The sequence below is a fragment of the Saccopteryx bilineata genome, chromosome 6 (genome assembly GCF_036850765.1).
Source record: "Saccopteryx bilineata isolate mSacBil1 chromosome 6, mSacBil1_pri_phased_curated, whole genome shotgun sequence".
NCBI classification, from domain to species: Eukaryota; Metazoa; Chordata; class Mammalia; order Chiroptera; family Emballonuridae; genus Saccopteryx; species Saccopteryx bilineata.
In genome coordinates this window covers 203560422-203587209 of record NC_089495.1, presented here as the reverse complement: position 1 = coordinate 203587209, position 26788 = coordinate 203560422, and the positions used below count along the sequence as shown (strand labels likewise).

The 26788-nt window shown below is 44.4% G+C and overlaps 1 protein-coding gene across 2 annotated transcripts in view; it reads right to left on the bottom strand.

Annotated features, from left to right (window-relative positions):
• CBFA2T2 (CBFA2/RUNX1 partner transcriptional co-repressor 2) overlaps nt 1-20333 on the bottom strand; it is a 136082-nt gene extending 115749 nt beyond the window's left edge. For both annotated transcript variants that reach the window (XM_066234567.1, XM_066234568.1), the window contains exon 1: nt 20158-20333. In XM_066234567.1, the coding sequence (XP_066090664.1) occupies nt 20158-20191 (34 nt within the window). In that variant the 5' untranslated portion in view covers nt 20192-20333. The remainder of the gene's footprint in view (nt 1-20157) is intronic.
• Between the last annotated feature and the right edge of the window lie 6455 nt (nt 20334-26788).

The window sequence follows — 26788 nt, the reverse complement described above, 5'->3', positions numbered from 1 at the left end:
GTATCTGGAGAGTTTGCTCTACCTGAAGCTTCTGTTCTTCTGTCATCAACATCAGAAAAGACCTATTTTCATTTCCAGAGCAGGTCTGTCTAGTTACCCATTCATTAATTCCTTTTTCCACTACCAGATGAAGAAACATCATCTCCTACAACCAGAGGTAACAGGTGCATCACTTGCTCCAAAATGGACAACCCTGCACTTTCTCAGAAAGGGAAAAGGACTTGAACAGTGCTTGGCAGCTTCATAAAGCACTCAATCATTTATCTGTCTTTTTCACAGAGCATTTGGAAAGTTCTCTGAAATGAAAGGTGTGATCATTTTAAAGGCATCTCACTACTAACATTGAACAAATCAATACTGAATGTTGCTGTCATTCAAAAAATCTGTTCCAAGGTACTTAAAACAAGAGATAAATGTCTTAGCTCTTGTTTAAACCAAAGATCTGACAAAACAGTTTTGTGGACTTCCCATCTGACAGGATACTGTAAAGCAGCGGTTCTCAACCTGTGGGTCGCAACCCCGGCGGGGGTCGAACGACCAAAACACAGGGGTCGCCTAAAGCCATTGGACCCACAGGTTGAGAACCACTGCTCTACAGACTCTGCATAAAATTACTTGCAGTACAATTCTGTTTGTGAAAAAACACTATACATTTGTGTATTACAGATAAGTGTAAAGGTATCCAAATATGTCTGGAAATACACAAACTTTCAGTGATAACATAAAAAGAAATTTTTACTTTACTCTATTTGCTGCAACTTTTATAAGGAATGTCTTCTATTACTTTTGTAAAAGAGACTTTTCTTTTCTTTCTTTCTTTCTTTATTTATTTTGTATTTTTCTGAAGCTGGAAACGGGGAGAGACAGTCAGACAGACTCCCGCATGCGCCCGACCGGGATCAACCCGGCACGCCCATCAGGGGTGATGCTCTGCCCACCAGGGGGCGATGCTCTGCCCCTCCGGGGCTTCACTCTATTGAGACCAGAGCCACTCTAGCGCCTGGGGCAGAGGCCAAGGAGCCAGAGGGGAAGAGAGAGACAGAGAGGAAGGAGAGGGGGTGGGGGTGGAGAAGCAGATGGGCGCTTCTCCTGTGTGCCCTGGTTGGGAATCGAACCCGGGACCCCCCGCACGCCAGGCCGATGCTCTACCACTGAGCCAACTGGGCCAGGGCCTGTAAAAGATACTTTTCAAAAACTATAATGTCAAAGCAGAATACTATACAATTAATTATAATTCATTCAGCATAGCTGAGAAATGGAACATAGTAGTGCAGGGGTTAGGACTTGGGTTCAGATCTTGTCTCTACTACTAACCAGAGAGACATGTCCTACATGACTCAATTCATCACCCATAAAGCTTGTTTCCTCAACTGTAAAGTGAAGACAGTAATAATACTTAAATTCAAAGGCTATTGTGAGCAGTGGCTAAAATAGCATGTGAAATCCCCATGTAAGCTATTATTTTTCAAATTACATTTATTATTGATACTCTTTAAAATACAATGTGAAACAGTATATAAAGCTTTCTTCAGATAATTCACAATGTACTTACTTTATATCTAAAGCTTCCTAAGGTCATTACAGCAATGATCACTTTACACAGTAACAGTAATAGAAATTACTAGATTATATTTATACAAAGTCTAGTAAATTTCTGTCACAAACTGTTCAAAGTACCCAGAAACTTAATCTAATAGTTTTTTTAAGATTTTATTTATTCATTTTAGAGACAGGAGAGAGAGGGGAGGGACGGTGGGAGAGAGAAAAAAGGGCGAGGAGCAGGAAGCACCAACTCTCATTCGTGCCTTGACCAGGCAAGCCCAGGGTTTCAAATCAGCGACCTCAGCGTTCCAGGTCAATGCTTTATCCATTATGCCACCACAGGTCAGGCCGAAATTTTCTCAATAAATAAGTTCCTGCCTGACCAGGCGGTGGCACAGTGGATAGAGCGTCAAACTGGGATGCAGAGGACCCAGGTTCAAAACCCCAAGGTCGCCGGCTTGAGTATGGGCTCATCCAGCTTGAGCGCAGGGTCACTAGTCGTTGGCATGAAGTCCAAGGTTGCTAACTTTAGCAAGGGATCAGTGGCTCAGCTAGAGCCCCCTGGTCAAGGCATATATGAGAAGCAATCAATGAACAACTAAAATGCTGCACCTAAAAGTTGATACTTCTCATCTCTCTCCCTTCCTTCCTTTCTCTCTCTCAAAAAAAAAAAAGGGATTGGGCCTGACCAGCAGTGGCACAGTGGACAGAGCATCGACCTGGGACACTGAGGTCCCAGGTTCAAAACCCCAAGGTTGCCAGCTTGAGTGCAGGCTCATACGGCTTGAGAGGAGGCTCACCAGCTTGAGCACGGAACCATCAACATGATCCTATAGTCGCTGGCTTGAAGCCCAGGGTCACTGGCTCGGCTGGAGCCCCCTAGTCAAGGCACATATGAGAAGAAATCAATGAACAACTAAAGTGCCACAACTACAAATCAATGCTTCTCATCTCTTTCTTTCTCTCTCTCTCCTTCTCCTTCTCTCTCCTTTTCCCCCTTAGAAAAAAAATTATTCGAACAGCCCTGGCAGGATAGTTCAGTTGGTTGGAGCATCGTCCCAAAGTGCGGAGGTTGCCGGTTTGATCCCTGCTCAGGGCACATACAGGAACAGATAGATCAATGTTCCTGTCTCTTACACTTGCTCTCTCCCTGCCTCTCTCTAAAATCAATAAAATAAACATTTAGAAAAAAAATTGTCAAAATACTAAGTTTTAAAAGAAAAAGGAGTACAAAAATGTTTTCTTTAATGCAGATTACCGGTGGCGCAGTGGGTAAAGCGTCAACCTGGAAACGCTGAGGTTGCCGGTTCAAAACCCTGGGCTTGCCTGGTCAAGGCACATATGGGAGTTAATGCTTCCTGCTCCTCCCCCCTTCTTTCACTTTCTCTCTCTCTTTCCACTCTCTCTATAATGAATAAAAAAAAAAAAAAAAAATCTTAAATTTAGCCTGACCAGGCGGTGGTGCAGTGGATGGGGCATCGGACTGGGATGCAGAGGACCCAGGTTCGAGACCCTGAGCTTGCCGGCTTGAGCGCAGGCTCATCTGATTTGAGCAAGGGCCCACCAACTTGAACCCGGGGTCGCTGGCTCCAGCGGGAGGTTGCTCGGTCTGCTGAAGGCCCGCAGTCAAGGCACATGTGGGGGGGCAGTCGATGAACAACTAAGGTGTTGCAACGTGCAATGAAAAACCGGTGATTGATGCTTCTCATCTCTCTCCGCTCCTGTCTCTCTGTTCCTGTCTGTCCCTCTCTCTGACTCACTCTCTGTCTCTGTAGAAAATAAATAAATAAATAAATAAATAAAAATAAAAAAATTTTTAATGCAGATCACCATTCTTCAATATACTGTTGGTTTTCTAAAGCAGCTTGTGTATCCTATAATATATTCAAGAGTAGTTTAAGCCACTTAGCCAGACCAACCCACCAAGATTAAGAAGGAGCTTATGAAAACTGAAGTTGCTGAGCTCTAAGCAGCTGTAGGCGGCTGGATGCCAGAGGAGTTAAGACCATCACTGGCCTTTCCCCTAATCCCTCACGACTCAGAACTTCCCTCTCCTAAAACACACCTACCTGTATTTTAAAAATTTTTAAATCATTTTTTTATGTTTTCAATTATAGTTGGCATATAGTATTATATTAGCTTCAGGTGTTCAACCCAATGACTAGACATTCTATAACTAAGTGATCATCCTGGTAAGTCTCATCTGATACCATACATACTATTTTCCACATGCTGTACTTTAATCCCCCAGACTATTCTGTAACAACCAGTTTGTACTTCTTTTTCTTTTTTTTTTTAATTTATTCATTTTAGAGACAGGGGAGAGAGAGAGAGCGAAAAGGGAGGAAGAGAAGAAGCATCAACTCCCATTATTTGCCTTGACCAAGCAAGCCCAGGGATTTGAACCGGCGACCTCAGCATTCCAGGTCAATACTTTATCCACTGCGCTGCCATAGGTCAGGCGTTTGTACTTCTTAATCCCTCCACCTTTTTTACCCATTCTGACTGCCTTCCCATCTGGCAACCATCAAAATGTTCTCTGTATCTATGAGTTTGTTTCTATTCTGCTTGTTTATTTACTTTGTTTTTGATTCAATTGTTGATAAATATGTAATTATTGCCATTTATTGATCATATTTTAATCTTTATTTTTTTCTTCTTCTTAAGACCCTTTAACATTTCATGTAATACTGGTTTCGTGGTGATGAACTCCTTCAGCTTTTTCTTGTCTGGGAAACTCTTTTTCTGTCCTTCGATTCTTTTTTTTTTTTTTTTTTTGTATTTTTCTGAAGCTGGAAACGGGGAGAGACAGTCAGACAGGCTCCTGCATGCGCCCGACTGGGATCCACCCACGCCCACCAAGGGCGGATGCTCTGCCCCTCCGGGGCATCGCTCTGTCGCAACCAGAGCCACTCTAGCGCCTGGGGCAGAGGCCAAGGAGCCATCCCCAGCGCCGGGCCATCTTTGCTCCAATGGAGCCTCGGCTGCGGGAGGGGAAGAGAGAGACAGAGAGGAAGGAGAGGGGGAGGGGTAGAGAAGCAGATGGGCGCTTCTCCTGTGTGCCCTGGCCGGGAATCGAACCTGGGACTTCTGCACGCCAGGCCGACGCTCTATCACTAAGCCGACCGGCCAGGGCCATCTGTCCTTCGATTCTAAGTGACAGCTTTGCTGGGTAGAACAATCTTGGTTGTAGGTTCTTGCATTTCACCACTTTTAAGTAATTCTTAAAAGTCCCTTCTGACCTGCAAAGAAACCACCTCTGCCCTTCATCTCAGCCATAAAGAACACTTGCTTTTGCCTGGTCGTGTTGGTGCAGTGGATAAAGCGTACACCTGTCATGTTGAGGTCACCAGTTCAAAACCCGGGGCTTGCCCAGTCAAGGCACATACAACAAGCAATCAATGAACAACTAAAGCAAAACAACTGGGAGTTGATACTTCTTGCTTCCCTGCCCCTCTCTCCTCTCTCCGTAAAATCAATAAATAAATTCATTTTTTTAAAAATCTCATACTTTTGCCTGACCAGGCAGTGGCGCAGTGGATAGAGCGTTGGACTGGGATGCAGAGGACCCAGGTTCGAGACCCTGAGATTGTCAGCTTGAGCGCGGGCTCATCTGGTTTGAGCAAGATCCCACCAGCTTGAACCCAAGGTCGCTGGCTCCAGCAAGGGGTTACTCGGTCTGCTGAAAGCCCACAGTCAAGGCACGTATGAGAAAGCAATCAATGAACAACTAAGATGTTGCAACGCACAATGAAAAACTAATGATTGATGCTTCTCATCTCTCTCCGTTCCTGTCTGTCTGTCCCTGTCTATCCCTCTCTCTGACTCACTCTCTGTCTCTGTAAAAAAAAAAAAAAAAAAAAAAAAAAAATCTCATATTTTTGGTGGAGGAAAATGTCAGTGGTATTTAGCTTTTATTGAGAAGACTGGAAGAAACAAGGACTGGTAGTGGTAAGAAGATAGTAAACTAGCTAAAAGCTATGTGAATTAGAGGAAACAGGATTAGTGTAGGTCTAGGGATATAAGGTAAAAATAAATTTGTGCTGTTTGAAAGTCTCTTCTCAAGTAGCTTCAAAAAATTAAAAGCAGGCAGGACCTCTGCATGGAGATGGCTAAGTTAACAAAAGAATAAGGTAAACATTTGTAAAAGAGGAAAAGGTCAAAATAGTGTGTCAGGGAACTGTGCAATGCCTGGTATTAACATTTCAATTGAGCTGCGGGAGAAATCAGATTACATATTTGTTGCCATCAGCTAATTTAATTGAAAGGTCTAGCCAACATCAAAGCTATAAATTCAGACAAAAGAATACCTAGAGCTCTGGGTTTATTCTGAATATTACTTTGATTTCTGCATTTAATTAAAGCAAAATAGAGGGGTAGAATCAAATCTTAAAGAGCCTCAAAGTAAAAGTTCACTACATAGTCCATACTACTGTACCTGATGATCCTCATTTGACAGCTCCTAACAGGGCCAAGCAAAATTAGTACAGACATTTCCTGGGCTTTCAAAGTTCAATGTCATCAATCTATCTCAGGGGTCATCAACATTTTTATACCTACCGCCCACTTTTGTATCTCTGTTAGTAGTAAAATTTTCTAACTGCCCACCGGTTCCACAGTAATGGTGATTTATAAAGTAGGGAAGTAACTTTACTTTATAAAACTTATAAAGTAGAGTTACAGCAAGTTAAAGCATATAATAATAATTACTTACCAAGTACTTTGTGTCGAATTTTTGCTAAGTTTGGCAGAATCAATCTTTATAAAACAATTTACTAAAGTTAAATCTATCCTTTTATTTACACTTTGGTTGCTCTGCTACCGCCCACCATGAAAGGTGGAACGCCCACTAGTGGGTGGTAGGGACCACGTTGACTACCACTGATCTATCTGCTTCACCAAGATCAGTAAACACATAGGATACATTGGTGAAAGCTCTAATTCAGGGGTCCCCAAACTTTTTACACAGGGGGCCAGTTCACTGTCCCTCAGACTGTTGGAGGGCCAGACTATAAAAAAAAACTATGAACAAATCCCTATGCACACTGCACAGATCTTATTTTAAAGTAAAACAAAACGGGAACAAATACAATATTTAAAATAAAGAACAAGTAAATTTAATTTTTTTTTAAAGGTGACCAACTTTTATTTATTTATTTATTTATTTTTATTCATTTTAGAGAGGAGAGAGAAAGGGAGAGAGAGAGACAGAGAGGGAGAGAGAGAGGAGAGACAGAGAGAGAAGGTGGGGAGGAGCTGGAAGCATCAATTCCCATATGTGCCTTGACCAGGCAAGCCCAGGGTTTTGAACCGGCGACCTCAGCATTTCCAGGTCGACGCTTTATCCACTGCGCCACCACAGATCAGGCGAACAAGTAAATTTAAATCAACCAACTGACCAGTATTTCAATGGGAACTATGCTCCTCTCACTGACCACCAATGAAAGAGGTGCCCCTTTGGAAGTGTGGCAGGGGCCAGATAAATGACCTCAGGGGGTTGCATGTGGCCCGCGGGCTGTAGTTTGGGGACCCCTGCTCTAATTGTTTCTATTTTTTTCATCATCTTTTTCTTTTTAATTCATCTCTAAGACCAATTCAGGATACCCCCCAAACAAGACCAAGACCTAATGCTCTGGCCAGATAGCTAGGCTGGTGAGAAAGTTGACCCAATAACAAAGGTTGCAGGTTTGATCCAGGTCAAGACACATACAGAAACAGATTGATGTTTTTGTCTGGCTCTAAAACCAATTTTTAAAAAAAGACCAAGACCTAGTACAGCAGTCTATAAATCACATCCCAATTCCTAGGACTTTTTTTGTGTGTGTGTGAGATAGACAAAGACAGAGAGAGCAGGACAGAAAAGGGACAGACAGGAAGGGAGAGATGAGAAGCATCCACTGGTAGTTGCTTCACTTTAGTTGTTCATTGATTGCTTTCTCATATGTGCTTTGATGGGAAGCAGGCCCTCCAGCTGAGCCAGTGACCCCTTGCTCAAGCCAGCAACCTTGAGTTCAAGCCAGCAACCTTGGCCTTCAAGACAGCGATCTTGAGCTCAAGTCAACAACCATGGGGTCATGTCCATGAGCCTGTGCTCAAGCCGGTTACCTCAGGATTTCAAACCTGGTTCTCTCGGCATCCCAGGTCCACACTCTATTCACTGCACCACCACCTGGTCAGGCTCTTAGGACATATTTTAATAAGATGTTGTCAAAAATGGTCAAAGAACGATGGGAAATCAAGTATCATCAGGGAGCTCTAGAACATATGTATGTTTAAAAACATCAGTGTATATATAGTGTAGTTAGTAAAAATAAAAAGTGAGTCCTGGAAGGTTGGCTCAGTGGTAGAGTATCAGCCTGGCATGTGGATGTCCCAGGTTCAATTCCTGGCCAGGGCACACATGAGAAGCGACCATCTGCTTCTCCACCCTTACCCTTCTCCTTTATTTCTCTCTTCCCCTCCCACAGCCAAGGTTCCACTGGAGCAAGCTGTCCCAGACACTGAGGATGGCTCCATGGCCTTGTATCATTGCATCAGGTGCTAAAATGGCTCAGGATGCAATAGAGCAGCGGCCCCAGATGGGCAGAACATTGCCCCCTAGTGGGCCTGCTGGGGTGGATCATGGTCAGGCACATGCGGAAGTCTGTCTCTCTGCCTCCCCACTTCTTCTCACTTAATACCAAAAAAAAAAGCAACAACCATATGATGGTTCAAAAACAGTGGGTTTTGGACTCAGATCTCAATGTATATAATGAACAAACTCAAGAGCAGAATCGAACTAAATTTGAATACTGCATCTGCTACTGATTAATTATGTGGGCTTGGGTAATTTATTTAACTTCTCTGAGCCTTATTTCCTCATCTGTAAAACAAAGATACTAACTTCTTCCCAGGGTTATTCTAGGAATTATATGAGATGACATACGTGAAAATCTAGCAAATATTCTTTTTTTAAAAAGAATTCAACTAGACTTAAAAGTCAGATTAAGTTGACATATCTGCAAAAGATTCATTTCACAAGTTTAATTTATGGTGTCCCAGCCCCTGTAATTTCAGATAGCCTCGAGGCCTTCACGGACCAGAGACAGAGGCAAAAAGCTACTTAACCTGCCATAATAAAGCCCAGAGACAGGCTCTGTCACATGTATTATATTATACATACACTAGCTCATACTCACATGGGGCCAGTCAGTACAGCACTAGTGAGACCCCTCTTGGTATTCTCACCAAAGCAGAAATAATAACCAGAGGAACGATTCTCCTGCACTAACTTCCAAACTTTCAGGGATTTTAAGTAAATTTTTACAAGTGAGTAATTACTTTCTATAATATAAAATTCAAAACAATACTCTAAAACTAAGGAATAAGGATAAAACTGGCAAGTGACAAATCTTTCTTCGCCATCTCTTTCCTCCTATTTTTCTTACCCTGGAATAGGCATAAGCTTAGTGAATTAACTCATTTTTTTAAGATTTTATTTATTGGCCTGACCTGTGGTGGCACAGTGGATAAAGCATCGACCTGGAAATGCTGAGGTCGCTGGTTCAAAACCCTGGGCTTGCCTGATCAAGGCACATATAGGAGTTGATGCTTCCAGCTCCTCCCCCCTTCTCTCTCTCTGTCTCTCTCTCCTCTCTCTCTGTCTCTCTCTCTCCTCTCTAGAAATGAATAAATAAAATAAAATAAAAAATCTAAAAAAAAAAAAAGATTTTATTTATTGATTTTATAGAGATAAGGAAGGGGGGGAGTGAGAAGTATCACTCATAGTTGCTCCACTTTAGTTTTTCCTTGGTTGCTTTTCATATGTGCCTTGACCAGGCAAGCCCAGGGTTTCGAACCAGCAACCTCAGCATTTCAGGTTGACGCTTTATCCACTGTGCCACCACAGGTCAGGCAACTCATCTTTTTTTTTTTTTTATCTTTTTTTTTATTATTTATTCATTTTTAGAGAGGAGAGAGAGAGAGAGCAAGAGAGAGAAACAGAGAGAGAAAAGGGGGGAGGAGCTGGAAGCATCAACTCCCATATGTGCCTTGACCAGGCAAGCCCAGGGTTTCGAACCGGCGACCTCAGCATTTCCAGGTCGACGCTTTATGCTTTATCCACTGCGCCACCACAGGTCAGGCCAGGCAACTCATCTTGATCTTACTGTTGCACTCATTCATTGTACACTACGGTTTAAATGACCTTTCCTGCCTAAAGTATTTATTAAATACAAATAACTGCCCTGGCCAGGTAGCTCAGTGGGTTAGAGCATCATTCCAATAAGCCGGGGTTGTGGGTTCAATCCCTGGTCAGGGCACATATAAGAATCCACCAACAATGGCCTGACCTGTGGTGGCGCAGTGGATAAAGCGTCGACCTGGAAATGCTGAGGTAGCCGGTTCGAAACCCTAGGTTTGCCTGGTCAAAGCACATATGGGAGTTGATGCTTCCAGCTCCTCCCCCCTTCTCTTTCTCTGTCTCTCTCTCCTCTCTCTCCCACTCTGTCTCTGTCTCTCTCCTCTCTAAAAATGAATGAATAAAATTTAAAAAAAAATTTTTTTTTTTAAAGAATCAACCAACAATGGCATGAATAAGTGGAACAACAAATCAATGTGTTTTCTCTCTCTTTCTCTCTCTCTAAAACTCAATTTTCTTTTTTTTTTTTTTGTATTTTTCTGAAGCTGGAAACGGGGAGAGACAGTCAGACAGACTCCCGCATGCACCCGACCGGGATCCGACCGGGATCCACCCGGCACGCCCACCGCCCACCGGGGCGATGCTCTGCCCACCAGGGGGCGATGCTCTGCCCCTCCGGGGCGTCGCTCTGCCACGACCAGAGCCACTCTAGCGCCTGGGGCAGAGGCCAAGGAGCCGTCCCCCAGCGCCCGGGCCATCTTTGCTCCAATGGAGCCTTGGCTGTGGGAGGGGAAGAGAGAGACAGAGAGGAAGGAGGGGGGGGGCGGGGGTGGAGAAGCAATTGGGCGCTTCTCCTATGTGCCCTGGCCGGGAATCGAACCCGGGTTCCCCGCACGCCAGGCCGACGCTCTACTGCTGAGCCAACCGGCCAGGGCCTAAAACTCAATTTTTATAAATGCAAATAAGCCTGACCAAGCGGTGGCGCAGTGGATACAGCATTGGACTGGGATGCGGAGGACCCAGGTTCGAGACCCCGAGGTCGCCAGTTTGAGCGCGGGCTCATCTGGTTTGAGCAAAAAAGCTCACCAGCTTAGACCCAAGGTCACTGGCTTGAGCAAGGGGTTACTCAGTCTGCTGTAGCCCCCAGTCAAGGCACATATGAGAAAGCAATCAATGAACAACTAAGGTGTCCCAACGAAAAATGAATGATTGATTTTTTTTGATTGATGCTTCTTATCTCTCTCCATTCCTGTCTGTCTGTCCCTATCTATCCCTCTCTTTGACTCTGCCTCTGTAAAAATAAATAAAATCACATTATAAAAAAAATGCAAATAATTGATCTTAAAGTGTAGATTTGCAAACCCTACACAACAGGCTTAATACTCAAGAACAAGCTTAAAGTCAGTCTGTGTATTTTTAGAATCTATCACTAGATAGGAAAGCCAATCAGTTCCAAACCAGCATAAATTTATTCAAAAGTAAAAGATGGAGACAAAAAATCATTACAAATATCCAAAACATGATTCAGTTTAGTAAGTCCCAACTCTCAAAATAAGCAAAATCAAAAACCTTTGCCTGACCACACAGGGCACAGTGGATAGTGTCGGCCTGGGATGCTAAGGGCCCAGGTTTGAAACCCTGGTATCGCCACCTTGAGCACGGAATCGCCAGCTTGAACAAGGAATCATAGGCTTGACCCCATGGTCGCTGACTTCAGCTCAAGGTCACTGGCTTGAGCAAGGGGTCAGTGGCTCAGCTGGAACCCCACCACTACCCCCATAAAGGCACATATATGAGAAAGCAATCAATGAACTAAGGTGACACAATAAAGAATTGATGTTTCTCATCTCTCTCCCTTCTTGTCTCTCCCTCCCACTCCCTCTCTCCCCACTCTACAATGAATAAATAAAATCTTAAAAAATAATAATAATAGCCTGACATCGGACTGGGACACAGAGGACCCAGGTTCAAAACCCCAAGGTCGCCAGCTTGAGTGTGGGCTCATCCGGCTTGAGTGTGGGTTCACTAGCTTGAGAACTGGGTTGCTGGCTTGAGCATGGGATCATAGACATGACCCCATGGTCGCTGGCATGAGCCCAAAGGTCGCTGGCGTGAGCCCAAGGTTGCTGGCTTGAGCAATGGGTCACTGCTCTGCTCTAGCCCCCCCCAACCCCATCAAGGCACACATGAGAAAGCAATCAATGAACAACTAAGGAGCTGCAACAAAGAATTGATGCTTCTCATCTCTCCCTTCCTGTCTGTCTGTCCCTATCTGAACCTCTCTCTGTCTCTCTCTCTTTGTCTCTGTCACACACAAAGATAATAATAATAAATTTTTTAAAGATCTAGATTTTAATCTAGGCTTGGTTATTTATTAGCATTATGACATCTGAATCAATTTCCTAGTTTGTTAAATGAGGATTTATACCTAACTAAAATAGTAGAGGATTATGCCTGACCTGCGGTGGCACAGTGCGTAAAAGCGTAGACCTGAAACACTGAGGTCGCTGGTTTGAAATCCCGGGCTTCCCTGGTCAGGGCACATATGGGAGTTGATGCTTTCTGCTCCTCCCTCCCTTCTCTCTCTGTCTCTCTCTCTGTCCGTCTCCTCTCTAAAATGAATAAATAAAATCTTAAAAAAATAAAATAAAATAGTGGAAGATTAAAAGTCACAAGGTGAGTAAAATGCGTGGCATGGTATATGGCCCAATTGTGTTGTCACAGATTATGATGCTTTTATCTTACTCCATTGTTTTTCTTACCCAATCGTCTGGGGGTGCAGGGTGGCTAACTAAATGCATCAGTGTAACACCCATAATAAGGACAACAGAACAGGATGAGATCTTGTCTCTCACTGTAAGTATACTTAGTTGGAGTAGCCCCTCTCCTCTCCATCTGACTTGTTGCTTTTAAATCTGCTATAAACTGGGCTGAGACAAGTATCTGTGTTTGCAGTTAGGTGCAGAGTATAAGCAAGCTTTGAGTACAAGTTTGAGGAGCTAGCCTATTAACAAGATATACATTTCAATCAGTTGTGGAAAGATAGCATACTCCAGTAAGGATAATTCATGAAGGGCTTAATATGAAACTATAAGAAAGGCACCGGCAGAGAGGGTATAAAATAATCACAAGGAAAATAAAAAATAAAAAATAATAATAATAATCGCAAGGGACAGTTCTAGTACCCTGGAACTAATGAGAGCACCTCTAAGCCCAAGGAACAAAGGAACCAGAACTTTTCAAACCTAGAAGGAGTGATTCATGTAAAAAAGGGACCTTCAACCAAGGGATACAGCCAGCCAGAGACAACACCCATAAAATGGCAGCAGAGTAATTAAACTCAGCAACCTCAGAGAAGGAAACCTAGTGATGTAGTCCACAGGTAAGTCAGCCTCCCAGAACAAAGAACAGGGTGGGAAAAGAAGGAGAGTGAGTCTTGAGTAGCAAATGGAAGACTCCTAATTCAACCTCAGAGGTCTTTCCGGTATACTTTCCTATCTCTTTATCCTAATGGGTAAGTGCCAGATAAGGAAAAAGTTACTGACCATGACAATTTTCACAATTTTTATTCTTATTTTTCTTTTATTTTTTACTAGCTGTACCCAGCCATGCGTTGCTGTGGCTCAGTCTGGTTAAATGGAAAAGAAAGAAAAGAGAAGCCCTGGCTGGTTGGCTCAGCGGTAGAGCGTCAGCCTAGCGTGCGGAGGACCTGGGTTCGATTCCCGGCCAGGGCACATAGGAGAAGCACCCATTTGCTTCTCCACCCATCCGCCGCGCCTTCCTCTCCGTCTCTCTCTTCCTCTCCCGCAGCCAAGGCTCCATTGGAGCAAAGATGGCCCGGGCGCTGGGGATGGCTCTGTGGCCTCTGCCCCAGGCGCTAGAGTGGCTCTGGTCGCAACATGGCGACACCCAGGAGGGTCGCAACATGGCCACAACCAGGATGGGCAGAGCATCGCCCCCTGGTGGGCAGAGCGTCGCCCCCTGGTGGGCGTGCCGGGTGGATCCCGGTCGGGCGCATGCGGGAGTCTGTCTGACTGTCTCTCCCTGTTTCCAGCTTCAGAAAAATGCAAAAAAAAAAAAGAGAAAGCATACGTTTCTAGTATTTTATTTTATTTTTATTTTTCTGAAGTTGGAAACGGGGAGGCAGTCAGACAGACTCCTGCATGCGCCCAACAGAAATCCACCCGGCGTGCCCACCAGGGGGTGATGCTCTGTCCATCTGGGGCGTTGCTCTGTTGCAACCAGAGCCATTCTAGCGCCTGAGGCAGAGGCCATAGAGCCATCCTCAGCGCCCGGGCCAACTTTGCTCCAATGGAGTCTTGGTGCAGGAGGGGAAGAGAGAGACAAAGAGGATGGAGAGGGGGAGGGGTGGAGAAGCAGATAGGTGCTTCTCCTGTGTGCCCTGGCCCAGAATCAAACCCGGGACTCCTGCACACCAGGCTGACACTCTACCCCTGAGCTAACCAGCAGGGCCTCTAGTATGTTTAATTTCACAATGCTTGTGGGTATACAATAATTTTTGTTGTTCCATTGTCTGTGCAGATATAGAGATTGTCTGGTTTTCCGACTCTAGAACACACAACATATAATCGTAAAATATTTAGTATAGCGTGTGTTGCTTTCACGTCCAACAGATGGCGCTGTTTTTCAAAAAAAAAGCATGTTTTTACCTGTCACAGGTATGACATCTATATAATAGTAGGTATATAAAAACGCACATGTATTTGAATGCAACGTTGTGTCAAAATTTCAAAGCAATCAGTGAAGAACTTTCAGAGATTTAAGATTTTGAACAAACATTTATACTTTTATTTATATAGATAGATTTTTTGTGACAGAGAGACAGAGAAAGGGACAGATAGGGACGAACAGACAGATAGGGACGAACAGACAGAAAGGGAGAGATGAGAAGCATTCATTCTTCGTTGCAGCTCCTTAGTTGTTCATTGCTTCTCATATGTGCCTTGATTAGGGGGATAGAGCAGAGTAAGTGATCCCTTGCTTAAGCCAGCAACCTTGGACTTCAAGCCAGCTACCTTTGGGCTCAAGCCAGCAACAATGGGGTCATGTCTATGATCCGATACTCAAGCCAGCAACTCAGTGCTCAACAAGCTGGTGAGCTTTGCTCAAAGGGGATAAGCCCGCGCTCAAGCCAGTCACCTTAGGGTGTCAAACCTGAGTCCTCTGAGTCCCAGTCCGACACTCTATCCACTGCGCCACCACTTGGTCAGGCATTCACACCCTTTAAATAGTAATGCATGAGGCCTATCTATCATAAAACGTGTTTTTGGTTTTTTTTTAACAGAGACAGAGAGAGAGAGTCAGAGAGAGGGATAGACAGGGGCGGGCAGACAGACAGGAACAGTGAGATGAGAAGCACCAATCATTAGTTTTTCGTTGCGACACCTTAGTTGTTCATTGATTGCTCTCTCATATGTGCCTTGACTACGGGCCTTCAGCAGACTGAGTAACCCCTTGCTTGCTTGAGCCAGTGACCTTGGGTCCAAGCTGGTGAGCTTTTTTCCTCAAACCAGATGAGCCCATGCTCAAGCTGGAGACCTCAGGGTCTTGAACCTGGGTCTTCCGCATCCCAGTCCGACGCTCTATCCAATGCACCACCGCCTGGTCAGGCTATCATAAAATATTTGTAAGCATGTTTTTCACAAGTAAGTACTATTAATTACCATTCTACTTGTAATTGTTCAGAATGAAGGTCCAATGATTTATAGTCTTTTCCTCATGTTTATGAACCTTCCACTTACCTTGCTAGGCAAAATAAAATCACAAAAATGCTGATACTATCAGAACCCTCCAGGAGCTTATATTTAGGGGGTTATATTCTTAGAAAACTAAGAAGGCAGAGTGAGGCAAGTACAACCAGAGAGGAAAGAGCTGAGGTACTGTGCAAAGTTCTGGAACAGGATTGCTAGCCATCTGGCCCTGTCAGGCACCACTCACAGAGTATAAAAGCTGCAATCAGGTTCCCTGCAGATTTAGATCCAGGGAACTATTCACCAAGCCCCCATCAGCCTCCAAATTTCTACTGTACCCTCAGCCAATAAGATCGACCCTTCTAAGCTCTGGCCAGGTAGCTCAACTGGTTAGGGCATCCTCCCAACATGCTAAGGTTGCAGGTTTGATCCCTGGTCAGGGCACATATAAGAATCAACCATCCTGATCTGCAGTGGCTCAGTGGATAAAGCATGGACCTGGAACACTGAGGTCACCAGTTCGAAGCCCTGCACTTGTCTGGTCAAGGCACATATGGGAGTTGATGCTTCCTGTTCCTCCCCATTTTCTCTCTCTCTCATTCTCTCTCCTTTTTAAAATGAATAAATTTAAAGAAATTTTTTTAAAAAATCAACCAATGATGACATAAATAAGTGGAACAAGAAACCGATGTTTCTTTCTGTCGCTTGTCTCTCTCCCTTCCTCTTTAAAAATCAATAAATAAATTAAAAAAATTTTTTTTTCATTTTTCCGAAGCTGGAAACGGGGAGGCAGTCAGACAGACTCCCACATGCGCCCGACCGGGATCCACCTGGCATGCCCATCTGGGGCGTCGCTCTGTTGCATCCAGAGCCATTCTAGTGCCTGAGGCAGAGGCCACATAGCCATCCCCAGCGCCTGGGCCATCTTTGCTCCAATGGAGCCTCGGCTGCAGGAGGGGAAGAGAGAGACAGAGAGGAAGGAGAGGGGGAGGGGTGGAGAAGCAGATGGGCGCTTCTCCTGTGTGCCCTGGCCGGGAATCGAACCTGGGACTCCTGCACGCCAGGCCGACGCTCTACCGCTGAGCCAACCAGCCAGGGCAAAAAAATTTTTAAAGATTGGTCCTTCTGCCTGACCTGTGGTGGCGCAGTAGATAAGGCGATGACTTGGAACACTGAGGTCGCAGGTTCAAATCCCTGGGCTTGCCAAGTCAAGGCACATACAGAAATCAACTACTATGAGTAGATGCTTCCCCTTTCTTCCCCCTCTTTCTTACTCTTTCTCTCTCTCCCCCCACCAAAAATCAATAAATGAATTTAAAAAAAAAGAAGACTGGTCCTTCCTTCTCCTAGAAAAAGCCCCTTCATCTTCCTAAGGCTGGTTCAAATGTCATCTTACCTGAACCTTACTTGGACCCTCAAGGAACAATTAGTTTATGTCTCCTCTGCATCCCCAAAAGCCTTTGCTTCAAAAGAACTTAAAGCATTTATTATCCCTGTACCTGTGCAGGGTCCCCCAGCTAGATCAGGCGTAGTCAATCTTTTTATACCTACCACCCACTTTTGTATCTCTGTTAGTAGTAAAATTTTCTAATCGCCCACCGGTTCCACAGTAATGGTGATTTATAAAGTAGGGAAGTAACTTTACTTTATAAAACTTATAAAGCAGAGTTATAGCAAGTTAGAGCATATAATAATAATTACCAAGTAGTTTATGTCGGATTTTTGCTAAGTTTGGCAGAATCAATCTTTATAAAACAACTTACTAAAGTTAAATCTATCTTTTTATTTATACTTTGGTTGCTCCGCTACCACCCACCATGAAAGCTGGAATGCCCACTAGTGGGCGGTAGGGACCAGGTTGACTACCACTGAGCTAGATAGATAGTGAGATGTGGAAGCAACTTTGTATCCTCAGCCACTCACAGTGCCCAAAATAGTGTGTCAAACATAGTACAGTACTTTACATGCATTACCATATACATTATATTAACATATATGTATTATCAATCATCACAATAAAACTGCAGACTGGCCTGTGGTAACGCAGTGGATAAACCCTCAATCTGGAATGCTGAGGTCACTGGTTTGAAACCCTAAGCTTACCCTGTCAAGGTACGTAAGACAAGCAACCAATAAACAACTAAAGTGATGCAACTATAAACTGATACTTCTTGTTCCTCCCACCCTCTGTAAAATCAATATAAATAAAATCTAAAAAATAAATAAAACTGCTAATGAGGTAGGAATTCTCATCATGTCAATATTACAGATGAGGAAAATAAACTGAACAGAAAGGTTAAGTAATATACTCAAAGTCTCAAAGCTAGTAAGGATTGGTCCCCAAGAGTTAAACCTAGGCACAACTCCAGAACTGAATTTGAACAGACCTCATGGGTTGAGAAGGTCTCATTACAAGAGTAATGATCTCCACCCCAGGGGGCACATTTATTATTCACCCCCTGGGGCATGGAAGGACAATATTGGAACCTCTAGTCCTATTTGTTTTAGCTCATCCTTTTATAAAATGTCTGTTTTGGTACATTATAAAATGTACATAATAAAATTTAAAAAAATAAAATGTACATAATACAAAGTACAGTCAATGCTATAACTGTAATTTAAAACAAACATTCACATAATGTGTGCATACTCAACCTTAGAACACTAGAAATATTTGAGGCCACTGCTCTAGGTTACTTCCCCTGGGGACTCTGAGCTCCTACATTCTCTCTGCCCACCACTTCAGTTAAAAACATTAGCCAAATGTTTACCATAGGTAAGCTGGTAGAGGCAAGAGTCTGATCTTTCATTCATCTTTGTAAGCCCTACATCAGCACAGAGCCTGGTGCTTAGCAGATGGTCAATGTTGGATCTAACTGTATCATGAGAACCTCATTGAAAAAAAATTGTCTCAATGTTTTAATGCAATACTGTATGCTTCCAGATTAACAGAAAATGTACACTAAGCAATAAGTACAGTCTAGAAATATAGAATTGCCTTAGGAACATCAAAAGAATTTCAAAGAAATAAATTTAAATAAATAAATATCATGTCCTAGTTACATAATGGAACCAAAAATTGTACTTTGGTTAAACTAAAAACTGCATAAAAGAAATTTGGACATAAAAAATTTAAGTTCAGATAAAAAGGTTCTTTCACTATAGAGATGGTACATCTTTGTCCGACCTAAAGGTCATCTCTGTCTGCCTTTCTTTCGTTATAGACTCCAAGAGGAAGGGAATCAGGCTATCAAAAGCTACAACTGCAGACTTGACTATGAACAGGCATCATCAGTTGAAGGCATCAACTTTGCATTTCTTCAATCCAACATTTAATGGGTATCAAACAAAGGAGAGAGTCTATGGTAATGCCTCCCTATTAGGTGTTGAAGAAAATGGGCTCTGAGGCTACATTAGATTGCAGGATTTTTTCTGTTCCTCACTTTCATCCTCTGCAAAATGGGCATAACCAAGTACTTAAATCATCAGGATTAAATGAGAGAAAACATGCAAAATGGATGTTTCCGGGCCAGCTCTACAGCCCGGTGCAGAGGCTGTCAGTTCGATCCCCGGTCAGGGAAGAAACAGGGACAGATCTCTGTATGTTTGTTTTTCTCTCTCTCTCTCCCTTCCTCTCTCTATAAAATCAATTACAAAACAAATAAATCAAACCTTTTTAAAAAACGGATCCTTCTTCATTTACCCTCTTCCTCTCCCTCAACTAAATTCAAAGCCCGAGTTTGGTCTATCTACTTTGTTATTATATTCCCATAACCGAGAACTGTACTTTTTACTTAATAGATTATTTAATAAATATTAAATGAACAGAATGTAAAATACCTGCTGCTCAAGAAACGTTAGCTATTATTGCTACTGTAACCAGAAACAATTAAAATTTCATTGTGTTACTAAGAGACCCCACCCCTCCCCCAAGGACCTCACAATTCCAGAAGGAACACCAGATAAATCCTGGAATGGAGAAACGGAGGTGAGAAAACCAACTGGAACAGAAAGCAGGACTAAACAAACACGAAATAAAAATTTCAATACACAACCACAGCCCAATCTGGGTTTTTCCGAGTGAGGTTCAGCCTGGATAGGTTTATTAGGGATCACAATGACAGTTTTCATGCTTGTATATGTGCCGGAGTCTGTGCCAAGCATTCTACTGGCTTCATAATACCCAAGAGCAGGAATGAGGGGTGGAGGAGTGGGGGCAGGGGGTGGAGATCATCTTCACGCCCCCATTTTACAGACGGGAGAAGCGAGGATCGTAGAGACCCAAGGTCACAGCTTGTAAACTTAAGTGGGGGAGCCAGGATGTGAATCCAGGCACTGGCCCCCAAGCCTGGACTCCACAGGCCCCGCAGAGGGGCCGTGCTCGCCTGCTCCGCTATCGGGCCACATAACCCTCGAAACTGGGAGTGTGTACTATCTCCCCAGGAGCCGGGCTCAGTGGCCCCGGCGCTGGGAGAACAAAACAACCCTCGTCCGCGGGGCGGTCCGCCGGACGCCGGGCCGGCCTGGGCGCCGAGGCCGCGGTCCCCGCAGTGTCGCGCACATCGTGAGCCCAGAGCCCCTCGGAGCGCGCAGGAAGCGGCCGGGCGGCCTCGGAAGCCCCGGAAGGCCCTGCCCGCCGCATGACCTTGGATCCGCCGCCCCGCTTCGGGCCTCAGTTTCCCCAGCCTGGCCTCGCGTCGCGGGGGCCTCTTCGGAGCTGGCGCCCGCGGAGCCGCAGGCCTCTCACACGCCCCCCTCGGCCGTCCGCTTTCTCGCCCCACTTACGCTGGAAGGCGGCCGCTCCAGGGACGCCCACCATCGCCGAGTGCCTCCGTCGCGAGCCTCCTGCGTCCGCCCGGGGCCAGTGTCCCTCGCAGACGCCGCGGCGGGACCTGTAGCCGCCAAACTCGCCAAGCCTAGAGGAGCCGCTTCAGCCGCTGCTGTCGCCGCCGTTAGGCCGCGCGCCGCCCCGCCCCCCGTTGGCCCCGCCCCGTTCCCCGGGCACGCCCCCAAGGCGCGCTCCCGCTGGGCAGACCAACGCACGCGGAAGCCCGGCCCAAAGACCACCTCCCCTTAAACTCCGCCTCCTAACCTGTCCCGCCCCATCCGCGCGAACCGATCGACCTATCCCGGAGCATCCTCTTCTCAAATCCGCCCCTCCTACGTCACGCGCGCCTGTCACGCGCAAGGCCCAGTCTACAAGCACCCTCGGCTTCCCGCTGAGGTCCAAGCTGTGACCGAGGCCCCGGGACAGGGGCGGGATCCTAGCGGGCGGACTGTAAAAGGGGAGGAGACAATGCCTCACCTGAGTTCTCCAGATTAAACCCTTGGTCGGCTTTGAGCTTGTCATTGGATAAGTCACTTCTCCTTTTCGCGTACCATGTTCCAAATGTCCAAAATGTCATCGTCATTATATTAATACCGGTTAGCTATTATTATTATTATTGAGCTTTTTATCATGTTCCGGTCCTGTTTTTATTCACTCCATCGGGTTAATCCTCACAATAAAGAAGAAAGGTATTATTTTTCCTTTTTTGCACCGAGGGGAAGGGCTTTCTCACTAACCAGCTTGCCCACTGGCTACTGTTAGCAAAAAGCAAAGATAGGATTGGAACCTAGAAACGCATGACTTCAGACTCAGTTCCTCTGAACTATTCTACCTCCAAAAGGCTCAAAAAATGGGACGATTAAAACAGGTTAAAACCTCCAAACTGCTCTATGTAGTAATGTTCTTTCACAAGCAAAAAAGTCAGATAAAATGTTTACAACATACTGAAATAGTATTCAGAATAAAGAACGCTTATAAACCAGTAAAAACAAAAGATAATTTGGCCCTGCATGCCGGGGTGATGTTCTATTCACTGACAGGTTGGTTCGGGGGATAGAGTGTCACCCCTGCATGCAGAGTCCAGGTTTGATCCAGGTCAGGGTATACATGAGAAGCGACCATCTGCTTCCCTTCCCTCTCACCCCTCTCTCTCTCTCTTCCCCTCTCTCACCAGTGGCTGGATTGGTTTGAACCTAGCGCTGAGGATAGTTCAGTTGATTCAAGCATCAGTCCCAGATGTTGGTTGCCTGGTGGGTCCTGGTTGGGGTGCATATGGGTGTCTGTCTTTCTATCTTCCCTCTTCTCACTTAAAAATAATAATAATAAAATGGACAAAGAAAATGAATAGACAATAAGCAACAAAATCTGAATGGATGATCAACATTACAAAAAAGATGCTCAACTTCTCTAACAATCAGAAAAACATCAAGCAATGAGTTGCCATATTTCATGCATTACATTGGAAATTCCACTTGTGGGTCTCCAGCCTAAAGAAGAACTTCCTCATGTGCATAAAAAGATGACTAGAGCTATGTGGATGACAGAAAGAAAGATAGGAAATAAAGCCAGGAGAGGAGGCAGAACCGGGTATGGAAGGACTTTGGTGCCGAAAGAAAAGGATGTGAAAAAAATAAATAAATAAAATAAAAAATAAAAAGAAAAGAAAAGGATGTGAATTTTATTGTAAGACCAACAGTAGATTTTGCCGGGTTTGGAACAAGGAAATGGCCTGACATTGTCGTAGTAAACTATTTAACTGGATATAATGAAGTTACAGCTGGGTTTGTTAGGTAGTTTGCAAAGTAAAATGAAAGTAGTTAAGAGTCAATTGAATAGGCAAAGACATTCATAGCAAGCAAAATAACATAGACTTTAATTTATTCAGGTTTAAGACAAATGGCAGGCTAAGGTTATATCCTCGCTTCGGTGAGATCCTGCAGGAACTTGCTTGGAGGGGCAGAATGCTTCGCAGCAGTTGCCAAACAATCGTGGTGGGCAACATGGAGACTCAGGTGACTGACTTGATCTTCACCCTAGCTACTTATATATGGTTTGGCTACTCGTCACGCACAGGGTAACACACTTGGGGAAATTCCACTCATAATCACAGTTCAACACATACGTTATCTCAGGGTAACATGCTTGGGGGAGTATCAATCTTAATCACAGTCTTGCATACACAGTTATCTTGGGAAGTCACACATGGCTATAGCTAATCGCATTAATACATTCATTATCAATTTTGACACTCTAACCCTTGGCACACATTTCAAACATATGGAGTTATCACAAAAGGATATAAACTGGTTACACCTAATTCGCTCTTTCTTTCTCTTTACATTTTATATTAATTTGATTTTTATGTTTACTATAACAGATATGATTTTGAAAATATGCCTCTATGTACTGTGAGGAGAATGGATTATGTAGGGTTGGGAGGCTGTTACAGGTGAGAAATGGTAAACCAAGATGCCTGGTGGAGAAATGAGAAGAGGCCATTTTAGGGTATATTTTATTTTACTTATTGATTGATTTTTTTAGAAAGAAGAGAGAGAAGGGGGGGGAGGATAAGGAAGTATCAACTCCCATATGTGCCTTGACCAGGCAAGCCCAGGGTTTTTTGAAATGGCAACCTTAGCAACCCAAGTCAACGCTTTATCCACTGTGCCACCACAGGTCAGGTCCAATTCATGGTATATTTTAAATAGAGAACCAATAAGTTTTGCCAGAGGATTGGATATGGGGAATGAGAGAAAGGAAACAGACAATTATAATAATGGCTTCGAAAGTCTTCCCATTCAGCCTGTCCCACTGCCTTCCATTTTTTTAAGTAATAACCTCTCAAAAAACGCACAGCATTTCATAGTATATATACAAGCTATTTCAAAGTATCTTTTCACAGGTATTCCTTATTTTCAATTTTGTTACAAAGCATGCTTTTTTTTCAAACTTTTTAAGAATGCAGTAAAAAAGAAAAAAAAATGAAAACAAGGAATATTATTGAGAACACGCAGGAACGTTACCTAAAAATGAAAGGGTCAGACCTGACCTGTGCTAGTGCAATGGATGGAGTGTCGCCCTGGGATGCTTATGTCCCAAGTTTGAAGCCCGAGGTTGCCAGCTTGACCATGGGCTCATTGTCTTGAGTGTGGGTGGGGTCACCAGCTTGAGTGTGGGATCATAGACATAATCTCATCCATGGTCATTGGTTTGAAGCCCAAAGGTCACTGTCTTGAGCAAAGGGTCACTGGCTAGTCTGGAGGCCCCCCCACCCATCAAGGCACATATGAGAAGCAATCAATGAACAACTAAAGTGCTGCAACTATGAGTTGATGCTTCTCATCTCTCTACCTTCCTGTCTGTCTTTCTCTCACTCTCTTTCCCTCCCTTTCTCTCTCTCTAAAAAGAAAATCAATAAATAGATTTAAAAATAAAAAATAAAATGCAATTCAGTGGTTTTTAATATATTCACAGAGTTGTGTAAACACACCAGAATCTAATATGATAACATTTTCATCGCCCCAGAAAGAAACCTGACACTCATTATCAGCGATCACTCCCCATCCTGTCCTCCCCCAGCTCTTAGTATTACTTTAAAATAAAAAGTCAACTAAATTAAGATATACTTTATATACAATGAACCACATCGATGTAAAGGGCACAATTTGACAAGTTTTGATAGTTGTAAATATGTGAAATCACCAGCACTATCAAGATACAGAATATTTCCATCACCCCAATAATATTCCTCTTGCTCCTTTGCAATCAATTCTTTCATCTCTATCTGGACCCAAGGAATCTGCCTTCTGTCATTAGTTTGCATTTCTAAAATCACATGTAAATGGACTCGTATAACACATACTCTGTTGTCTGGCTTCTTTTACCATTATAATAATTTTGAGACTTGTTGATGTTATTGTATCTATCAGTAGTTTACCTTCCTTTTTATTGCCATTTAGTATTCCATTGTTTGGATATACCACCAGTTAGTATTTTTGAAAATAAACTTTCTTGCTGAAGACCTGGGCAGGTCTGGCTTCAGACATATAGATGTCTCAAGTTCGGTTGAATTTCTTTTTTTTTTTTTTTTTTTATTTATTCATTTTTATTTTATTTTTTTTTTCATTTTTTCATTTTTCTGAAGCTGGAAACGGGGAGAGACAGTCAGACAGACTCCCACATGCGCCCGACCGGGATCCACCCGGCACGCCCACCAGGGGCGACGCTCTGCCCACCAGGGGGCGATGCTCTGCCCATCCTGGGCGTCGCCATATTGCGACCAGAGCCACTCTAGCGCCTGAGGCAGAGGCCACAGAGCCATCCCCAGCGCCCGGGCCATCTCTGCTCCAATGGAGCCTTGGCTGCGGGAGGGGAAGAGAGAGACAGAGAGGAAAGCGCGGCGGAGGGGTGGAGAAGCAAAGCGCTTCTCCTATGTGCCCTGGCCGGAAATCGAACCCGGGTCCTCCGCACGCTAGGCCGAAGCTCTACCGCTGAGCCAACCGGCCAGGGCCTATTTATTCATTTTTAGAGAGGAGAGAGACAGAGAGAGAGACAGAGAGACAGAGAGAGAGAGGAGAGAGAGACAGACACAGAGAAGGGGGGAGGAGCCGGAAGCATCAACTCCCATATGTGCCTTGACCAGGCAAGCCCAGGGTTTCGAACCAGCGACCTCAGAATTTCCAGGTTGACGCTTCATCCACTGCTCCACCACAGGTCAGGCACGGTTGAATTTCAAATACAGAGATAGCAAATTAGTCTCGACCTTTCCTTTTTTTTTTTTTTTTTCCTATCATTCTGGCTTATTCCTCACAGAGTTTGTATACATGTTGGGTTCGGGGGAAAGAGGCCCTCTGGGAACCAATCAGAGCCACAAAGCATCTGCCAGAATCCTTTGGTTACATAAACCTACAGGGTCAAGGACACTAATATTTAAGTCAGACACAGGGCCGGGCGCCTTGCAAACTCTTTTTTTTTTTTTCTTTTTTGTATTTTTCTGAAGCTGGAAACGGGGAGAGACAGTCAGACAGACTCCCGCATGCGCCGGACCGGGATCCGCCCGGCACGCCCACCAGGGGCAACGCTCTGCCCACCAGTGGGCGATGCTCTGCCCCTCCAGGGCGTTGCTCTGCTGCGACCAGAGCCACTCTAGCACCTGGGGCAGAGGCCAAGGAGCCATCCCCAGCACCCAGGCCATCTTTGCTCCAATGGAGCCTTGGCTGCGGGAGGGGAAGAGAGAGACAGAGAGGAAGGAGGAGGGGGTGGAGAAGCAAATGGGCGCTTCTCTTATGTGCCCTGGTCGGGAATCGAACCCAGGTCCCCCACACGCCAGGCCGACGCTCTACCGCTGAGCCAACCAGCCAGGGCCGCAAACTCAATTTGACTTCAATTTTGCCAAGGCTCTAGTTTCTAGCCAAGGAAACTGAGACAGGGATTTACCATGAAGTTTTTGCCTGAGTCAGACACTTAGTCTCAGGTGAGCGAACTGTACTCTGACATTCTTTTCACAACCTTATAAAGGAATGATAGTCTTCACAGACCTAAGGAAATTGCTCAGGGCCCTGGCTGTTTCTCTCATACAAACCAAGTAATTGTTTTTCTGCAACTAGTGACAAGGAGGGTAAAGATGGGTGGCAGGGAGAAGTGCATGCTGCCTGCCATCTGCTCTGGCCATGCCCCTTCCGCTAATGAATGATAAACACAAGGCCCAGCCAGATGACAGGCAGCGAAGGAAAGCTCATTTAAAGGTGTACAGTCTTTGTTGAGTAAATAGGAGCCTGTAATGCTGATGGCACTTGAGAAAGCCTATCTGTGCACCAGAGACGTACTTGGCATGGGTGGGACTCTTCTAACAAGCGAGGCTTTTCTCCATAGGAGGCTGAAGAGCGCTAGGGCTTAGAGGAAGAAATGAACAAGTTGAGTTTCTTGACTATGAATTGTATTATTAAAATTTATTACTGCTGCCCTGGCCAGATAGCTCGGCTAGTTAGAGCATCATCCCTAAGTATAGAGGTTGCCGTTTCGATCCCTGGTCAGGGCACAAACAGGGACAGATAGATGTTCCTGTCTCTCTCCTGTTGTATCCCTTTCTCTCTAAAATCAATAAATATATATTTTTTAATTTTATTTATTCCTTTTTAGAGAGGAGAGAGAGAGAGGGAGAGAGAGAGACAGAGGAGAGAGAGACAGAGAGAGAGAAGGGGGAGGAGCTGGAAGCATCAACTCCCATATGTGCCTTGACCAGGCAAGCCCAGGGTTTTGAACCAGCGACCTCAGCATTTCTAGGTCGATGCATTATTCACTGCACCACCACAGGTCAGGCAAAATAAATATTTTTTAAAAATTTATTATTGCTTATGATAATAAGAGGAATGTGAGCATACTCACGGTGGGGAATTTGTGCACTACACAGCAAGATTAAGAAGAAAATAAAACCACTCTTAATTTTTGAGACTGAGAAATAAATTGTTGTCACCATTTTACTACACATCTTTCTCTACAAATTTTTTCAATGATTTTTTATTCATGGGTATTTACATAATTGAGATCATACTGATAATACATTTCTGTATTCTACCTTTCTTCTTTTGC